General features: G+C 39.5%; 1 protein-coding gene across 4 annotated transcripts in view; it reads right to left on the minus strand.

The window, feature by feature from the left end:
• LOC121074895 (glypican-5-like) overlaps positions 1–20,075 on the minus strand; it is a 427,275-nt gene that overhangs the window by 271,202 nt on the left and 135,998 nt on the right. For all 4 annotated transcript variants that reach the window (XM_040567526.1, XM_040567528.1, XM_040567527.1 and 1 more), the window contains one exon: positions 16,111–16,805. In XM_040567526.1, the coding sequence (XP_040423460.1) occupies positions 16,111–16,805 (695 nt within the window). The remainder of the gene's footprint in view (positions 1–16,110; positions 16,806–20,075) is intronic.

A 20,075-nucleotide genomic window follows, 5' to 3' on the forward strand; every position in this document is an offset into this window, starting at 1 on the left:
TGTCCTGTATTTTAAGTCTGATTGTCCAATTTTTTTAGATGGACTGGAAGAGGTGGACATAACAAGAGTGGGCAGAAATACAAAACAAAGTAACTGTTCCTGATTAGTTGGCAACTGCTTTCCCTAAGTACTACTGCAGTCTGTTAGAGATGTACCTAAACAACTCAAACAGCTGATCCTGCCTTAGAGCAGAGAAAGCTGGACTAGATGGCCTCTTGGGATCTCTTCCGGCTCTAGCACCATGTGATTTCACACAATGTCTTCTCTACTACCTGTGGAAAACATCCAGCTTTCAATGCCATGAACTACAGGAGGACAATGTATTAGAGAACTAGAAAAGCAAAACAGAAGGTCAATTAAGTTTTTCTGCACTGAAAAAGTAGGTCTGCAATTTCGAGTCCTGCTAGTCAATCACAGATCCCACTGAAAACACTGAACTGAGGCATATTTTATATACAACTTAAAAGCCCAAATTTGACAGCTTTCCCAAAGTCTCTTGCAGGTTTTCCATGCACCAAAATATTTGACTATATAAACCTAAGACAACTCCAAGCAGAAAGCAGCTTGCTTCCTTTTCTGCAAAAGGATGAACAACATTCAAGGGACAACATTCAGATCAGGACACGTTTATTTCTGAACATGAGCTAGGTTTGGCATATACATCCAAACTCTTAGCTAACAGTGACGCTGTGATTTGTGACACACTAGAGTCATTTCTACAGTGTGTCAGCAGGGCTGGGAAGTCAGATTCTCTTCTAGGCGAGCCTCACTGTGCCGAGTTTGCTGTATATATTATTTCTTCATGCTTAACTCAAACACTTGCAATTCCGTTGTAATAGAGAGGCTGAAAGCACATGAAGATGACCTGTGCAGGACAAACACTCAGCTGGCACGAATTGCCATTACTGTACTTAAACTTACAAGACTTATACTAGCTAGGACCTAGCCCACAAGTAAGTACACATTCTCTGGCCACTCCACAGTGCTGTCATGACACTCAATACCAAAAAAAAAAATGAGTTTCAAAGATGAATAGAAAAAGATTTTGGACTTAACCCTGCTCTGAAAAACTCAGATGCTGTCTTCCCTCGTTTTAATACATCTTGGAGCCTAAGATGCCAAAAAAAGCAGAGTAATACTTTAGAGCAGCTATAAAAAAAGGAAAAATCTCCCATGGGTTTGGATACAGTGGGGAAGAATGTAAAAAGGCTTTTAAATGTGCATTAAATTTCTTATGAGTTGGAAAACCTGGGTCACAACACATGGTCTCAAAGTGGAATCGTGGATAATGTATTTTCATATTTAACTCTGATGAACAAACCTTTTATTTTTTTCCAGACCACGAGAATTGTCAGTTTAAATTGTCAAGAACTAAGCTCATATTGAAATTAAAAGTCTATCAATGAAGCAGCTTCCTGGCCTGATCCTGCAAAAAGCTAATTGTTCCCATTCTTAATTCCATCAAGGATGGAGCCTCAGAAATGAGGGAGTATCCCAGACAAGCTTAGACCACAGGAGAACTATAATTAATATATACTTAATGATTGAAGATACGATTAGAGCTAATACAAGGCATACATTGTATGCCTTGCAAAAATGCAGTGGTTTGTGGTGTTGTTTTTTTGTTTGTTTGTTTTGTTTTGTTTGTTTGTTTTTGTAAAATACTCTGAACCAATTAAAGGGAGAAGAGGCAGGGCAGGGGCAAGCACAGCAAAAGAGCGTGAATTAAAGTCCTGAAGATCACAACTGATTACTGCCACTACCATGGGACTGGAAGGGTGTGCTGCTGCCATACACACACTGCTCCTTCCTTGGCTATCAGCAGTAGGCAGCTGCATCCCTAAGAAGGTTAGACTGACCACTCAGGGGAACTCACAGATATATTAGTCCATTCGCACCTCCTCTAGCATAGGCAAAATAAGCCCAAACTAGCTTGGGACAGTGCAATTACTCAAACAGGGCAAACTAGGAGTAAGAAAAGAGGATAATGACGTTGGTAACACTCCCTGTGTTCTCTCCTACCACCCCCAACCCCCGAAGTAACAAAAAGGGAAGCAAATAACAAGAATATAATAACTGGAAGCTTACTCCAGAGAAGTCTGCTGTAGTGGGTTTACGTGGCAAGGTTTGGGTAGCAGCGGGCCATAGGGGTAACTTCTGTGAGAAGAATCCAGAAGCTGCACCATGTTAGGTAAGGGGCCCACCGCTGGCCAGAGCTGGGCCAATAAGCAGTGTTGTTCTGCACCTCTGTGAGAGTAGATTTAAGAAAGGAAAAAAAAAAAAAATCTGCACCATGTGACACCATTCAAGTTGCTAAGCCTGGCTGAGAAGACCTGTAAGCAGAGCCATGCTGCTTCTAGGGATGACTTATGACACACACATCATAACAAACCTGCATTTCTCAGGGTAACCCACGGGAAAGCAGCTTGTATCGCTCAGTGGCCAGGGGCTTGTCAGGCCAGCCAGCACACTGCTAGCTGCCCATACCCACTATCCAGACCAGAAGCACAATTTCTTCTGCCTTAATATATATTCCAGTGTTTATTCTTCAAATAATTTTCCCCACAATTGGTTTTCTAGCTCTTTTCCATATCTTTTGTCTCAATTTCTTACATACCTTCCTCATTGGTTTGCCTCTCTTTGACTTCATATTCTTCTAAAATCTTTCTTGTTTTTCTTCCTCCTTTCTGTACGAAATTAAATTCTCCCCAAGCCACTTGTTCCATTCCAGCTGTGATTAAGTCTGTGCTTATAAAAATGCGATCAGACCCAAGTGATGTTTTCCACTTACAGTACGATCTTTCATTTTCTTTTGAAGATTTCTTTAGTCTTCACATTATGTGGAATACCGTATGATATTCACTGCCTCGAGTACTACTTCAGCCCTTTTCCCCCTCCTCTCTGTCACTGCCCACCAATTCAGAAATACAAACCATCGATTCCTGTCACAAATCATGGCTTTTCTCAAAGTCAGCTTACTGGTTTTGGACATCTGCTGTGTTTAACTGCTCCCTGAACCTCACACTCCCTGCGAGAGCCGGTCCTTGCCTCCAGGCAGCCTCTCCTCCCCGCACAGACCCGCTGGGGTACCTGTGTCCAGGTGCCAGCAGGCAGCCACAGGCTCTCTGTGAGGGGAGGGCGGGGCTGCCTGGGCCCACACAGGGCTCCCACAGCACTCCACAAGGTTCCACAAGATTCCAGAAGGTTCCAGCTGGTCCTGGGAAGCCAGGTGGCAGGGCGAGGCGGGCCTTCCATCACCATCCGACTGTTCTGAGGGGGAAATGCAACTTTTACCCAAGTCAAATCTGTTTTACCCATGACTGTAACTGTAAAGGGATCTCCCTGCCTCTATCTCAGCCCACGAGCTTCTTCGTCATAATTTCTCCCCCCGTCCCACTGAGGTGGGGGACAGACCGCAGCTCAGCAGGCAGCTGGCACCACACTATCCTTCTCTGACTTGCTTCAGTCCCCCTCGTTTGGAAACATTTGTTCTCGAGTCTGCTGCTAGCAACAGAGTTCCAACTTTCTGTACTGAAAAAATAAATGAATCAGTAGATAAAAATTCATCACAAAAAAAAAAATCAGTAGATAAAAATTCACTAAACATTTCAAGTCCCTGGTCTAGTGTTATATATACATACAAGTGTCCTAGCAAGTAGGAAAGATTCTTTTCTTTTGCTTCCACAAAAGGAAGCATTACGCGTGCTTATTAGAGGGGGAAAAAAGATGCATAAAAAAAAAAACAAACATGACATTAAAATGATGTAGCAAGTGACAACAAAAGGAGAATCACCAATACACTCCATATATTGAGTGGTTCGAATCCAACCATCTTATTAGTGAAGCCTTTAACAGAAAGTACTGACTAAATCACAAAGAAAACCAAAGACAGAAAGCATGGATATCTTCCTGAAAAGGACTAATGGATTTTCCAATGAGTATGTGCACATCTGACTACTGCTGCATCATGCAGGCAAGCTGAAGCATCCGTCAGTAGGGACATGTGGATGGATGGAAACGCCCCGGTTCCCTCTTCACTATCCAAACTCTGCTCCTCCAGTTATGTTCTTGTACATCATATTTTCCTACTGCCACCTGCCAGATGAGGTAGCTAGAGTTCACAGACTAAGCCGCGAGACCAGAGAAAAATTCTGTGAAACAAAATTGTTTTGTGTTGTTGTTGTGGACAAGAAGACGGACAGGAAGAATAAAATTCACTTTAAAATAAAGCTTCATTACAATTAACCAAAGTTATAGAACCATAATAAAATGACCAGCGACTCTCACCTCACTTCACTATAGAAGAAGGGAGTGTCACGGGGTTCCTGTTTCCAAATTATCTCCTGGATTTCTTCACACAAGCTGGCAATGTTAGCCCTGATGCAGTGCAGCCCCACGTGCTGACACTGCTGACTGCCTGATGCCTTCCAAGACACAGCTGGTATTTTTTACTTTAAGGCCAAATGCTGGTAATGACAATTTTATCTCAGTTATTTGAGTTAATGTTGACCTAAGTCATTCTTGAGACAAAGATGCAAGTAGGAAGAAATGAACAGCTTGCACTCAGTTGGATCAAACGTTTTTCCCAGTGTACAGCAGGCGTTCTCCACAGGAGGCAGCCTGTTTCATGGCAGAAGGTGTAACTTGCTCATCATTCCAATCTCAATTGCCCATCTACTGTCAGCAGAGTTAAGCCTTGCACTCAGACAAATTGTAAACATTGAGCCTCTTTTAACCAGGCTCTTGGTTCTTTAAGTCCATGAAGCTATAACATTTTCCACTCTCCCCTTGCAATCCAAAAGCCACAATTTTTAAGGCTTCTTCCAAATCTACTGCCGTAGTGTCTCCCAGACTACTTAAATGCTTTGCGTTCAAGACTCCTTCTTGAAGAAGACTGAACTACATACGGTACACTATAAAGCAAACAGATCTTCTCTTATGAAACATTTGACAGGACACATTTTTGAGTTTTCAAACACTGAATCCACAGTCTGAACTGTTCAGGAGGAAAAAAAGCTCCTTAGAGGTCTAAAAAGTCAAGGTGCTTCTAAAATAAGCCCCAAGCTGCTTGTAAAATAAGCACTGAGCTTGTGCAACATTTCAACAGCTAAAAGATGAGCAGGGACATGAAGCTAGATCCATTTCCCTACAAGTTAATAGACTAGCACTCAAATGTCTTGTTGATAAAAATAGGACTTTAATTAATTAGCAGAAAAATATTTTAACAACCAATACTGTAAAAGCTTCATTTTCTATTCAAAGAAAAGTACCATTGTTAAATATATACTTTTTCCCCCCTCCAAAATTTAAACTGCTGAATTCAAAATTAGTGAAAAGCTTACACAACTAATCTTAAAAACGTGAAATGAATCTGGGAACATTTACTGTTTAAATTGACAAGTCTTCTACTGGCAACCAAATAGTTAAAGAAAAAAAGGGGGAAAAAAACCTTAAAAGACTCAAGAGAATTAGCTGTTGCTAAAACAATTTTATGGTCCTTTCCACTTCACTGGAGGTAGTTTGTATGGCTGACTGGAATCTATTCAATGCTGTCAAACATCTAACACTCCCATAGCTAGATGCCTTACAATGAATAACAAGCAGTCTAGCTGCCAATATGCTAGAGCTGCATTTTTTACCAGGGACTGGACCCCAACCCAGCAACACTCTAACTTCATCATTTGATGCCTTGTTAATTTCTAAGACCAAAAATTAACCACAACAAGCAGAAGTGCCAAGATTTCAAAGCGCCGCAACTACAAAATTCCAGCACATTTAATAAAAAGCAGTACCGGAAGTCAGGTCCATAAGAAAATCTGAGTATCTGATTTTTCTTTTGTACTTCACATCAATTCTGTAATAGAAAATAACATTCAATTTCAGTAGATATTTTACACAGTTTATGGAGACTTATGATAGGTGCACAGAATAGAAGGAAGAAAGAAGTAAAAACGGAGAATGAAGTGTACGCAACTGTTGTTGAAACAGTAAGCACATCATCTGTCATCCTGAGTACCATCACTTCCATAAATATTATCCCAAGCACTGATTGTCTTGTTCAGTACTGTGCTTCAAGCAAAATCTTGGACTCTTACCATATTTACGTCCTTCATCCTTCAACTGTAATAATGGTGAAGTGCTGACACCAACATCATATTCCCAGTAAGATACAGAGTGCTTGGTGAAATTATGGCTGTGTTACCTTGGCAGGTTTATGATTACGGCTTCAGTAGAACTTCCATCCTGTAGCTCATATCCTACCATCAGACAGACACAGGCACACCTGCCTCTTCATACAGCAGCAAGTTAAAAGTCAAACAGGATGTAGACTTTGTGACCTAGGGCACACTTTTCCGCACTTGCAGCTTCAGGGGTGAAAACGATCATCAGACTGACCATATATTTTACATAGGACTTTTTAAAATTATTATTTTATTAAAATTACACTTGGCTGTGTAATTCCTAGAAACTAATTCTCATGGAACCAGAAAGTGCTGAAAAGTATCAGAGCCTCAGTTTGGCAAAAAATAATAATAATAATGAAACAAAGCAGCTGTTTTGAGAAACACTGGTTACATCACACAGATACAAAGCTCTCAGTGAGAAGAACTAAATTTGAATCAATAGTAGAATTAACATGCTCATTCCTACTCAAAAATAAATGTTACATGGACTAGAGTTTTAGAACCAAGTTGATTATCCACACCCTAAAAAAGATGCAGCTTCATCTATCTGAAGGAGGGAAGAAAAACAAGTGTATGTGTGTGCAGAGTAATGTGTGCACATGGTTGCATACACTTGTGTTATTGATCACAGTGCTTAGCATCAGAGGGGCAAGACTTCACAATCCTGCAATGGCCAAGGGCATTTGCCTCATCAAACGTGTACTTTTAAGCATATATTTACAACCAGTATCAATGGCTTAAAGAAATAAAATGTACTTTTCAGAAATGCATTAGGAGATATTTTTTAAATTATGTCCCCTAAACAAAGATGATAGGCAAAAGGCATAATGAATAATATATATGTATATACATACAAATATGTATTTGCTACCTTGTTTAGGCCTCTTGCTCTAAAAGCAGGTTACTATTTCTTGGCTTTACATTTAACCTGTCCTTACTCTCTACATTTGGGCAACTTACTGGCGCTACACCATACATTAAGATACACCCCACAACTTAGATTAAACACCAGACTCCTGTAGCATTTTATCTGTTTTGATGATGCATGCATGCAAAATTTCCTGAAAACATTCACCTATATTCTAGCTTAATATTTCTGGGACCGCAAACCCACACACATAAATACCTGGTGTGTTTTCCATAAATACTTTATTAATAAAACTAGACCAAACAACCATACCATGGCTGTAAATTAAAGAATGGTGCCATGATCCCTCTCAAAGACAGAAGTCTTTGTCAGAAAGCAGAAACCCCAAATCACTGTAAGCTCCAAAGCACTGACCACAATCATTAATCACATCTGGTTAATCACAGTCAAAGCCGTTTTCAAACCAAAAGCTGGTTAAAAGCTACATCCATCAATTCCACTGATAAGAACGTTTAACATAAAACTTTTAGGTTACATGTTTACGCAAAATGTAAGATGTAAGGAATGAAAAGTAGAACTTGAATACTGCTCTGTCAGGCAGAGAAGCGCTTTTTATTTTAGTACAGATAAAGGACTTGCCAATAGCGTATCAGCAAGTCAGCTGTCAGTCAGGAGGTAAAGTGCAACTTGTGACAGAACACCTTTGGATATGAGGAGACACCTACATCCAGTTCAATGAAAATTTTCTGCAAAAGCAAACAAGGCTAAAAATTTATGGAAAACCAAATTCTTGGCTGTGTGTTTAGTCAAATAACATGACAGCTGGATAACACCCAGTACCCACATGTCTCAGACCAACTCAACTGTAATTATACAGGGGGTTTTATTCCTGCTCTGATTCATCATAGTTTAGACTTTGGAAACATGTTTCAATTTAACTTACTTTGTAGTGACATTTTCTGGGTAAATATCAAATTTCAAGCCATTCCATCACTACTGATGAGATGATGCTTTACACCTGGAGATCATGCTACTCCTTGCTATCTAACACCTGCATGGAGGACAACTGTCATTAGCCAACAAAGGCCGCAAAGCTCCTTACATCCTCTTTAAGAGCTGTTCAAGACTATGAACTCTAATTCTCCAGAGGACTTTTCTAACAGATGGGAACGAGGCAAATGCATTAAACAATTTAGATGATTATTTCCAGAAATACTTCTACAGTACTCAAGAGTCAAAATGCTTTTAAATCAAGCAAATAGCACGGGGCAAAACTTACAAAGCTGACTACAAGAACTAGATGTTTATACTCTGTGAAATTCTGTGGACTCCAGATACATAGTTCTACAGCTCATTTTTTAAAAATTCATTCCTGACTGACCGTAAGACAAGAGCAATCTCTTGATAAGTACATAGCTCAAGAGAAACACATCAAAATTTTGAAATAGGTATTTCTGTATGTCCTACACTGTTAAAAGCATTCTTTACCTTTTGCACAAAATTGGTAATTATGTTACAAGATGTGCCCTCGGTGCAATTCACCAGGTTTCCAAAAGGTCTCCTTCTGTCCCTTATCCACAAAGGATTTGAATCTGATGTACACTCACATTAACTCTGGTTCATAACAACAAAATGCACAACGTCATGCCTTCAGCATAAGTGATTGTGTCTTCAAGATCACATCTGCAAGAAGCACTACCAAACTAGACAGCTTCAAGAGGGTAGCCCTTCAGGCTCCTACAAGATCATCTGCAGACCTCATCATAGCTAAGCATTTCCTCCATTTTCTCTTTTCAGAGGAGATTTACTGGTAACAAGTGTTTAAGAAAAAGTAAAATGACATTTTACATACCATTTCTAGCGCAAATATTTCACAAGCATAGCTTTCCATGTACATTTTCACAGGTATTTTCAGCATACTAAGGCACTGAATATACTGCTCTTATCTCTGCTAAGTTTGGTCCTTATGCTTATTGATAGCTGGTGTTGATCACTTGAACTGGAAAACTTGCAGGAAGGAAGCACCTGAGTTCAGCTCTGAGTGCTCTCCAAAGTCTCCAGGAGCATCTTATGACACTGATCTCTAATCAAGTAGTTCATTACTAGCTGGCAGAAACTGTTGCTGTGAACTTACTCAGCACCAAGTTATTTTGTTCATATTACTGCCATTTCTTTTTCCAATTTGTAAGGCTAGTGTGCATCAATCTCCTGCTGCTTTAAGTTTGGCAGCCTTTTCCCACACTAAGTTTTTATTTTCCTAAAGGTGACCATTTAAACACATCTTGTGTCTTTTGTTTCTCAGGTTTGTTTTTTTCTAATTTATTCCTAATGATTTCAGACCACCTCAATTATTTTTCCTAAGCCTTCCATACATTGATGAATTTCTACCAAAAAAATTACAGCAACATTTTCATTTTGTTTTCAAATGTTTTTCCCCCCTCAGTAAGTTTTGGCTCAAGCCCACTGCAGTAATGTGGGCATTTCAGGATACAAGTGTGTTCTTTCACAGGCAGATGCCTCTTTCCATCCGTAAACCACACCTAACAAATGTCTATATAGCTTGCTTCTTCAGTACCAAAGGTATACACACACTTTTGTATCTTCCAGTTAGCCAAGAACATGTGCTGAGGTGCATCGTATGTGCCTGTAAAGGGCACTGATAGTACACCCTCAGATCTCTGGAAAAGTAAGGTGCTGGAGTATAGAACTAATAACTGGGAAAAAAAAATAAATAATAAATTAAAAAAAAAAAATCTGGTTCTACGTCTGACTTAGTACTACTGTCTCCATTTTTTCCAAGATATGACACCAATATACAGCTATTTCATAAGAATATTGCAAGATTTAATTATTAGTCACTCTTTCAGTGCTTCTATAAACTCAGCCTTTTCCTTCTTGTTTTTAGACTCCCAGCTGCTCTCTTAACTCCGCCAGCATTCCCACTCTTACCCACCTATAGGTTAAATACCTCAGATAACTATAAGCCTGAACACACCTGCAGAGCAACCACTTTCCTCAGCGCTAAATACCATATTATGGTCAACAAGATCAGTTTCAAAATCAAAACACTAATAATGATGTAATATAAACAGTAAGAGAAATCCATTTTAAAGTGGCTTCAGGGAGACAAGTTCAGACAACAGTGGAGAGGGCTGTGCATGCATTTCGTGACTACATGTTGCCTGCCTTGCAACAGGAGTAAAGTTTTTAAAAACACTGATGAGAGGAGATTGATAGACCAGCCAAGACCAATCGTCAACCTGTACTTTCTTTTTTCTTTTTTTTTTTTTTTTTTTTAAGTAAGTCGAAAACCACTCTAAGTTCTAATTTGCTGTTTCTGTATGCACAGTGCCTCCTGAGCTCCTAATTACATCCTTAATTGCAAATGACTGAAGAAGAAGCACTTGAGCAGGCATGGAAAGCCTAACTCCTTTGTCTTTTTTTCATCACCATCAAGGACAACATTCCTTGGTAGGGACCCTGCTTTCATCACCTTCTCATGCCTTCCTTGCATTGCTTCTGAGACACAAAACTTTAAAGAAGCACCACATGAATGATCTGCCATAAAAAGCCAGCAGATCCTCTTTCATTACATCCTTAAACCAATCCCCTCTAAAAAACAATCTGTATTTAGTGGATGTCTTCTCAATATCATCCTTGATGTCTTCAAAGCCTGTGGAAAGACTGCCACTTATCACTCTGGGATTTTGACAAGCCTTTCTCTCTCCCAATCACTCATTTTATTCTTCCTAACACTCCCGAAATTTCTAGCATCATGCATCTTAAATACCCCTCACTTCCTGTGTTTCTCCTGCCTCTGTGCTGCTCCTTTTCCCAAAGTTTATTCTTGTATCATTTTTTTTTTTTGGTCATTTTCATCACATTAATTAGTAAGCTAGCTTCCAGGAACTTAACTGGCTCAAGGCACAGATCTTTCTTCTTTCTCCTAATTCCTGATCTCTGATGATATCTAGGCTTTACAGTCCCCCTCAATCAGGTCCTTTATTAGCTTTTGCTTTTATTTTTCCTATAATCCAAAAACTGTGTGGTGGACTTTTGCCTTGTATAAACAGACATTCTGAAAATATTAGATCTGTGGCTTTTTACGTTCTCTTTATTTGAAACATTTTCAGCTATTACAACATCAGTAAGAAGATGAGTACTTTATGTTGGATGAACATGCAGAAAGAAGACCGAGTTTCAGGACAATATGCATCTTCCTACCTTCCAAATGTTTCTGCTAACACACAACACTTTGCATTTTACACCACGTAGGCAGGCTTCACAAAGAGCCACATGCAGAGTATATGTAATGTACTCAGGAAATGTACTAAGAACAGGTAATTATGTGTTCAAATGCTATTGAGCTGAAGTGGAATTCAGACCATAAAATGTTTTTTTCTTTGGCAATATAGCCTCCACCTTGCCCTTAATAAATGGAGCACTGACACACAGCAACTTCAGCTGCACAGTATTTTTCTATTCTGAAGAAGTATAGAATGACGAATTATGGGATGGCTTGGGTTGGAAGAGCCTCAAAGACCACCTGGCTCCAACCCCCTGCCAGACTGCAGCTGATAGAGTCTTTGCCAGCTGCCCAGGCAGCACTGGGCATATCTGCAAAGCCGTTCACCACTTCCAGAAGCTGCGAGGGAACCTGGACCCACAGAGCTTTCCAACACAGGCAAAAGTGCATCTTATATGCTCAAATAATCTAGTAAATGGAAGAAGCACCCTTTTACTGTTGGACCTCAGAACACAGGGACATTCTGCTGTTGGACCTCTGACCTTGGGAAGCCATATATTCTATTGCATGGAGGAGAACCAAATCTCTTTGTAACCACGGACTGCCAAAAGATAACAGGGAATCCGTACCTGAGCAGGACGCTGACTCCACAGCACCTGCCTATACAGCACGACACCATCCCACAGACCATCTCTGCCCTTCAGATCCACACCAATAAAAAGTCAGCAGCAAGACCTGCAAGACCACCAAGCTCCAGGCAAAGCCAAAACTGCAATACCAGGATCTGCTCAGTATCAGCAGAGGTGCAGATTTGTAGTTAGCATGGCCAGACAGATTCTACTTCTGATCCAACAGAAATCTTCCCTACCTCATATGTTCTTCTGTTCCTATTACCTATCCCCTTGAATGCCCCCCGGCTTCCTGGAGGAGCGCTGCAAGCCCACCTCCTCAGTGCCTCGCAAGCACCAGGCATGCCACCTTAAGGGGCTCGGTCCGGGGAGCACCGACAGCAGCTGGTGAGCAACAGGGGACTCCCACTCGCAAAGTGCAAGAGCATCCTTCACAAAAAAAATGGTTTAAACGAGATACTTCAGGTTAAGCATATGATCTAGTGCTCTGATGAACAGGGAGCGACCTATGCATTTTTAAAATGTTTATTTTTACTACTTCCATAATCATAACTTTTGTATTTTAAGGACTACAATATTTTACTAAGAGAGAGAGGGAATTTGACTTGTAATGAATAATCAAGCGAGTAAACTTCCCCCAAGTGCTAGAGACCAGTAGGCATTTCAAAACTGCCTCCCCTCCTTGCATTTTACTTGAGGGTATTTTATTTCCACTTAGAATAAAAATAAGAAAACAGGAATGATGCACAAATACAGCATTTGGTTATAACATAATATGGCAGACTGAATACATGAGAAAACGACACCTGCTTTTAAAACACAGAAAGGTGCAAACAAAGCATGGAGAAAGACTCAAAAACGAGAATGAAGGGGGAACAAACCTGGTCTCTGTATCTGGCACCAAGAAGCAGTCAGGGCTCCTACCAATATGAAAGACAATTAGATTCCAGCAGACAAACCAGAAAGTAATGATTATGATTGCTGATGCTGCAGACCGCGGCTGGCCCACATTAGGTTAAGTAAGCTGGATGCAAGCCAGCATCCCTGAACAAACAGCACGGCACAATCCGCAGCAATCTGAGCAGAGATTATCAATATCTTAAAGGTGACCTTTCACACATGCTATCCCAGCAAATCAGGCAATTCTCGTGGCTGTAATGGAGGAGATCAGCAGAGGCCAGTCTCTTGAAGCCATGCGCTCTTCATATAAATAGGATTTATTTTTTTAATTTTATAATAATTGACTGTACCTCATTTGAGCAAAGTACACTGTGCACTTTATTGGTTTATTTCAATCCTTCCCCCTGTTTTAAAGAAAACATAATCTAACTTTTCATTATTCATTATCGTCCAGGCAGACGGCAAGCTAGAAAAAAAACTCTAATTTTTAGCCATATTGCCTATTAAAAAATTGTAAAATGTCTCCTAAAAGGGCAGGTGCATTAATTAAGGCTGCCTCAGGATAAATGAAAATTACTAGGAGTGCTCTGCTTTCCTGAATGAGTTTTCCATAGATTATTTATAATTGAATGAAACCAATTACAGCATTTGTAACGGAAACTATACATACATTAAACATTTCCATTTTTGCAGAAGCTGAACTGCATGCACAGGAAAAGATCTTTATTTTGTTACAAAGGGAAGAAAAAAGGTCTTATTTTTGTAAAAAAGTAAGTTTCATAGAAGTAAAACTATATACTAAAAGTACAAAAATCCTGGGTACAAAACTGAGCAAGAGCAGCCCAAAAGGGTACAAGTGTAATTGAGAATCAAGGCCCAGATTCCAAGAAGCCATCTCACAGATGGAAATCCTGAAGTTGTAGATTCTACTCCTTTCCATTTCTTCAGAGAAGGAAATACAGCCTAATTAGGTTCAATTTTCTAAATAATGGTTAGCCTCTGTAACTAATCAGGAAAGTTCTAAATCAATATCAGACTAAACGCTTGCTCAAATAACGAAACATGCTCTGTCTTCAAAATATAATCTTACCTGCAGAAATCTGACATCTGAAAAAGTTACGGACTGAGGAAAACTATATGCCAGTTTGTTATCATTTTCAAACAGAAAACGTCCTTTGCTATCCTATAGAGCAGTCTCTCAAACAACACTCAACTCTTTTTTTTTTTTTTGTGCGCACAGATTTCAGTAGTGGGAGAAAACAAAGAACTTTGGGGAAAAAAATAGTTTCAAACACAACAGCTCCCTCTGAATTCATTCTTACTGGAAGAAAGAAAATGTTTAAAGTTAGTGCAAGGGAAGTGAGAAAGACCCAGGTAAAGTGATTTGAATAGCAATTATCTTTAATGGTCAAAGATCCCTCAGAGGTAATTCTGCTTCAAAAATCAGCTAGAAGCAATGCCCTCATTAACTTCATCTGTAATTATCTGATATTCACCTGAATTATGCATTCTACTCCATCAGCAAAATAGATAAGACTATATTAAGAGGCTTATAAATGCAATGCAGAATTACCTTTTAGCATTTTGTAGCATATGCTACCTAAATTGCATACACTGCAGGAAATACCTGTCAGACCATTTTGGCTGTTAGTAGCCAGGAAGCTTCAGTTTATTCCTAACTATTTCTGTGTAATCGATAATGAAATAGTGTGACAATTTAAAGAGGCACCTACCTATAGTCAGATAAAACTAATCGGTAACAATTAAGAATATTTTTCATTTTCATCTCCTTTCTAGACACACATATAAATAACATGATAGTGAAAATTAGAGTAGATGTGAGAGTATTGTTGATTACGCATCCTAGGCCTAGCACTGCTTTATAGTATATTTTATGATGCTACCAACTACACATTAGCACAAGCAAGATCTGTCCTACAATGCACATAGACTCCAACACCAATTGTGCAGTAGCCAAGAAATTGGACAAATTTTTTCTTAATATTTCATGTTTATATGTTTATCTCCAGATATCAAACCAGCAGATACAGGGGTCATGGATGAAAAGGAGAACATCAAGCAACACAGACTAAGGTAACTCCAAATACACAGTGAAAATTCTATCGAATTACTAAAAGTGTGTGTGGGGGGGATTATTTGTTTAGATAAACAAAGACTTCTTTTATATTCTGTCAGTATCTGCCTCTGTCAGCTCTTCTAAATTGAAGAGAGATGTGACGTTAGGTAACTTGAAAGGTTACAAACACGCAGGCATTTCCTCCTGATAAACTATTTTCTTAGTTTAAAAGCACCCTCTGCTACATCTTTTTTTATATTTTTTCCCCCTCTTACATAATATGATGGCCAGAGTTCAGCATAGGAATTAACTTTATAGATCTCTGCATTTCCTTCTCATTTATTCTCTGCAAGAATTCCTTCCCTGAGAAAGGGGGATCTATCTGCATCTCTTTTTTCAGATTACTCTTTCTCCTGCCTAAGGCCACACTACTACATTTTTTGCATTGACAGTCCTGTGGAACTTCATAGAGATGATGCCAGCAGCACCATTACTCATTTCAGTAATTTCTGGTCTAATCTTCAACACCTTGAGAGAACACCTGTCAGTCACATGCTACTGTTATTTATGAGACCAACCACGTACAAAAGACAGAACCATTTAAATGTATTTTGTTCCTCTGCTTGTGTAAATGCTGTCAAAGAATTATTTTTTTCAACTTTCATTGGAGGAGTGTACTCACTATAGAACTCTACTACCTTCCTGATGTCTCAATGGTCAGCACAAAAATGAAGCAACTGTAAAATTATCGAAATATTAATTTCTTTGCATTTAATTAGAAACACACACTTCTAAGCCCTTACACTGTTGCCTATGGAAAGCCCACACACATTACAAATATTCACACACCAGGGGAACACTGCTCCTGGAGTTCCAGGATCAGATGTTTTAGAGTATGAAAATACGCTGTTGATATCAAGTATAATGTACTCCCTTTGTTTTGTTTAGAAAATTCTGCAGACAAGCCAGAGCTATCTGCTTTACCAAGCTGCTTCTCAAGGAACAAACATTTTCCCCACTTTCATTTCAGTGCAGACTCTGTTGAACCCCATCATAATTATCGGTAATATTTTCACAAACTATTAAAAAAGATCTGGCTGAAAAAATAAAAATTGATCCAAAGACAACACCAAGTTGTTCAAATATTTATTCATCCAATAATGAAACTTATAGATGGGAGTAGGGAATAATTAGAGAGTACTTACCGTAGCAGAGAGCTGTGGTCCATTCAGCTGTGCATGCAGGATGGCTTCATTGATGGAGTTCCGGATTCCTGTCAGGGCGATTTCCAGGTCATGAGAGGCAGCCATCTCATTCGTCAGATACTCCAGCGTGGAGATATACTCCCTCCATTGGGCATCCAGTTCTGACACACTGGCCAAGCAGCCCCTCATTACATTGAGGCAATATCCGACGCAGGGTCTGATTAGCGTCAGGCCCTGGCAATGAGGGCAGTACTGCATCTTCACCAGAGCTCTGCTGCATTCCTTGCTGAGAACTGCATGTTCAGTAGTATTTATTACTTCGATGCCCAGACTGAGGGCCTGGCTGAGCATCCTACTTGCCCAAAGAGATTTTGACAGCTCTGTAACCATGTTTTTAGAATAGCGTCCAAAAGGATTTATGTCTTGCCTCGTAAGTCTTAGACACTCTGTATAGTCCTCTGATAAATCTGTAATTCCTGGGTTTATAAGCCGACTATACACAAGAGGAAAGAGACTGTCAAAGAATCTTAATACTGCATCTTCCACTGTAGTCTCTGCGCCCAGGATGTAGAGAGAGATGTCTCTAAAAAGCTTTTTAACAGGCTCTGCTGCTTCTTTCGCCATAGGTCTGTAAGCTGTCTCAAAAAGGGAACTTGTGCGGTTTTCAGCTAAGCGAAGCAAGGACTCAAAGGCCTCTAAAAAAGGGAAGGGGAGAGAGAAAGAAAGATGTCCGATGTTAATAGCCAGCAGCTACATCTCAGTCACATAACTTTACTGTCCTGAACAGGGACACCAAGAGTTGCATGAAATCTGCAATACGAATACACTAATAGTTAACACTGCTTTCATCGTTAACATGATTAAAAAGACAGGTAAATATTACATGTGCTTAATAAAGGCAACTCGTAATACACAAGCATTTTCTTAAGAAAATTCTTACTGTATTCTGGCTGGCTAGACCCTGACCCAAACTCTATCGGCCAATGCTGGGCTTCCACAGACAGATCTATCTAGATGGCTTTTGTAACTGCCTCTGCATCTGGACAGCCCAACCAGACACATTACCAAAACATCCCTCTACATCAACAACAGATGTTGGTTTCTAGCACGCAGGGAGGGGTACAACATTTTTAATGCCTTGTATATGTTCCTATAAAACTGCAGAGAAAAATACTCGAATAGGCAGAATTATGCAATTCTGGAACTGTAAGACAGGAGTAACTGGTAACAGGAGGGGGTCTGTGAAACACCCATCTCAGCACTACTGCTGCACTGGACTGCATGAATAATGGTAGAATATCCACATTTAATAAAACACAGGGTGAAAATTCAAACTTCTTGTAAAGCTGTAATAAAGATGCAGTGAAGTCTGAAGAAGTCAAAGAATAACACGTACATCTCATCAGTGCACAGAAATGATGATCCTCATTCATTACTTGTACTTCTCAACTACAACTGTTTGAAATGATTTAATAACTTAATAGTTTAATGAAAGCAACATCTTGATAACAATCACAGCTTAAGTATTATCAGCTTTTCATCTCAGACGATCTACTGCTACAAAATACTACATCAACAATGGGAAAAAGAGTGAAGGCCCTACAGTCTTGTCGAGGCTTGTATAATACATACTTGTACACATTTGGACAGCTGACGTGCAGAGTCAATGTGGGCTAGAATGAAAGGCTAGACAAAGCTAACATACAAAAAGCAACTTTCAGATAAAGCTGCTGGGCAGCAGCTCAATGAAAAGATATGTGAATGCAAACAGAAGTTGAAGTCTTTGTTTCACAGAGCTGCGAGTGGATGGCTGAGATGCACTTCCCACAAAGAACAACTCAGGGATGAAAGAAAGATGCCATGTGAAGAAATTCTCTGTTAACATTGGCTAGGTCTGGGCTCCAGCCAGTGGTCGGGCAGGACTCAACATCAAGTCCCTATGAACTAACTAATTTTAATGAAATTTCATTTCATTAAATGAAATTATAAGTGAAATACTGTTTTCCTGAACTTGACTACACCACTTTCAAGTGACCTACAAAAAAATAAAATTTAAAAAGTGCAATTGTTAATGCATTTCAAATTGTGAAAGGTAAATGTTATCTGCCCAAAACACTGCGGGAGGTGCTAGAACTTGTAGACAGAGGCAAGGAAGGAATCAATTCCCAAGATTATTTTAAGGACACAGAAGGCAGTAATCTGAACCATTCTGACTGTTTTCTTTGGAAGCTGTACAACAAAAAGCCTCTGACATAAATCATTCTTGCACTTCTCTGGATGGCGAGTAGTTCCAGTCGAGGCTGGAAGCCTATCACTTTATACCTCCCGAGGACTGGCCAGATAATGGATTTTCAGTCTAATCCTACTCTGCATTCATCTGAACATCACCACGTGATTCAGCGCCACGTAATGCAAACTGATTTCACCCAAAGATCAGCTTGGCAAAGGAGCAGACACAATCCTGTAAATCAAGATTAGCATGCACTGGCAAAGTTTAGTAGAAAAACCTGCTCAGTGCCTTCCCCTATTACATCTCTCTGGGCAACTAACTTGCTTGTTATCAGGAGCATTACAATCCCTTCACCACAATGGGTGATTTAACCAGACAGATAATACACAATACTTCATCGTACATTAAATCCTCCATGTTTTACACACACACGCACACACCCCTCCCACGAGCTGCTTCCTTCTGCCTGAGAACCACTTCAGCGTTCTCACCGGTATTACAACTAGTGCTCTGGAAGTGCTCATAAAATCCTAGAATTTAAAGAAATCAGATACCCTTCCATTTAAAAACAAGAAAGTTCATTCTCAGACAGAGAAACACCTTGCCAAGTTTCAGAATGAAACAGATTTTTACAGCTACATTAAAAATTCCAAACTGGATTCGCGATGGAAACACCGACACAACCTAAACCACAGCACAGTTAGCTGTGTGCTGCTGCACTATCAACATTTTTTTGTTTGCCAAATCACTTGTTTATTTTTATTTGTAGGGGAAATCTAACCACTATTTTTAATCATACTGAAAAGGCAATGGGGATATTAAAAACATGAAAACAGTGCCCTAGGGGTTTCCTCCTTCACTTATACCTTTTCTCTTACAGATGTGCAGTTTACATTACATAGTGGAAGCAGGGACTCTCTTCAACAACAACGCCAATCTTAATCTTACGCTCTTGCCCCTTCCCGTCTGCTTCTGTCAAGTCTGAACTGCAACCATCCATCTCCTTATCTGAACAAGACTAAGTGAAATGCATTTACAAATTTGCAAGTATCCTCAATTTCCTGAGAATAAACAGCCCCCAGTGAAAGATCAGAGCAAAACAGTCAGCGATGACGTACATCCCAAGGAAACAGATTTCAGGAGCCTCCTGGGATACTAAGTTGTAGACACTTATGAAACCACATAGCCCATAAGTGTAGACACTTATGAAACCACATAGCTTTATCTTCAAATCTCTCTTGACTGTCAAAATTATGTGTTCAATTAAACAGAACGGCATTATTCTGACACAAGTATGAAATTAAAATATTTCAGTGTCATTTATTTTTAATTGCATAACAGAACTGTGATTGTAGATAACTTAATTCCTCCTGCAAATAGAGCCAAAACATCAGGCATATGGTACAAAAATCATCTCTGCTGATTGTAGATGTGGTGTAAACATCTGTACTGTGTCACTTACTTCCTTATCACCATTGGTCAGACACAAAAATAGACTTGTGCTTGCAGGCACTCTAAAAACGATCTTTGAGAAGAAAATCTACAGGTCTTTTTTTCTTGTTATAAGGCATTAAGAGATGTTTGAGAATCAAATTACTGGATCAGCTGCATGTTCTTAGATAGAAATAACATGGCTTCATGCAGTTGAAGTTGGTTTACATTCTGATCGTGCAGAGAAGGCAACCTTAGCATCTCGTTTTAAAGGTGATTAATTATGTACTTCTAATGCACTTCT

The sequence above is a fragment of the Cygnus olor genome, chromosome 9 (genome assembly GCF_009769625.2).
Source record: "Cygnus olor isolate bCygOlo1 chromosome 9, bCygOlo1.pri.v2, whole genome shotgun sequence".
Taxonomy (NCBI): Eukaryota; Metazoa; Chordata; class Aves; order Anseriformes; family Anatidae; genus Cygnus; species Cygnus olor.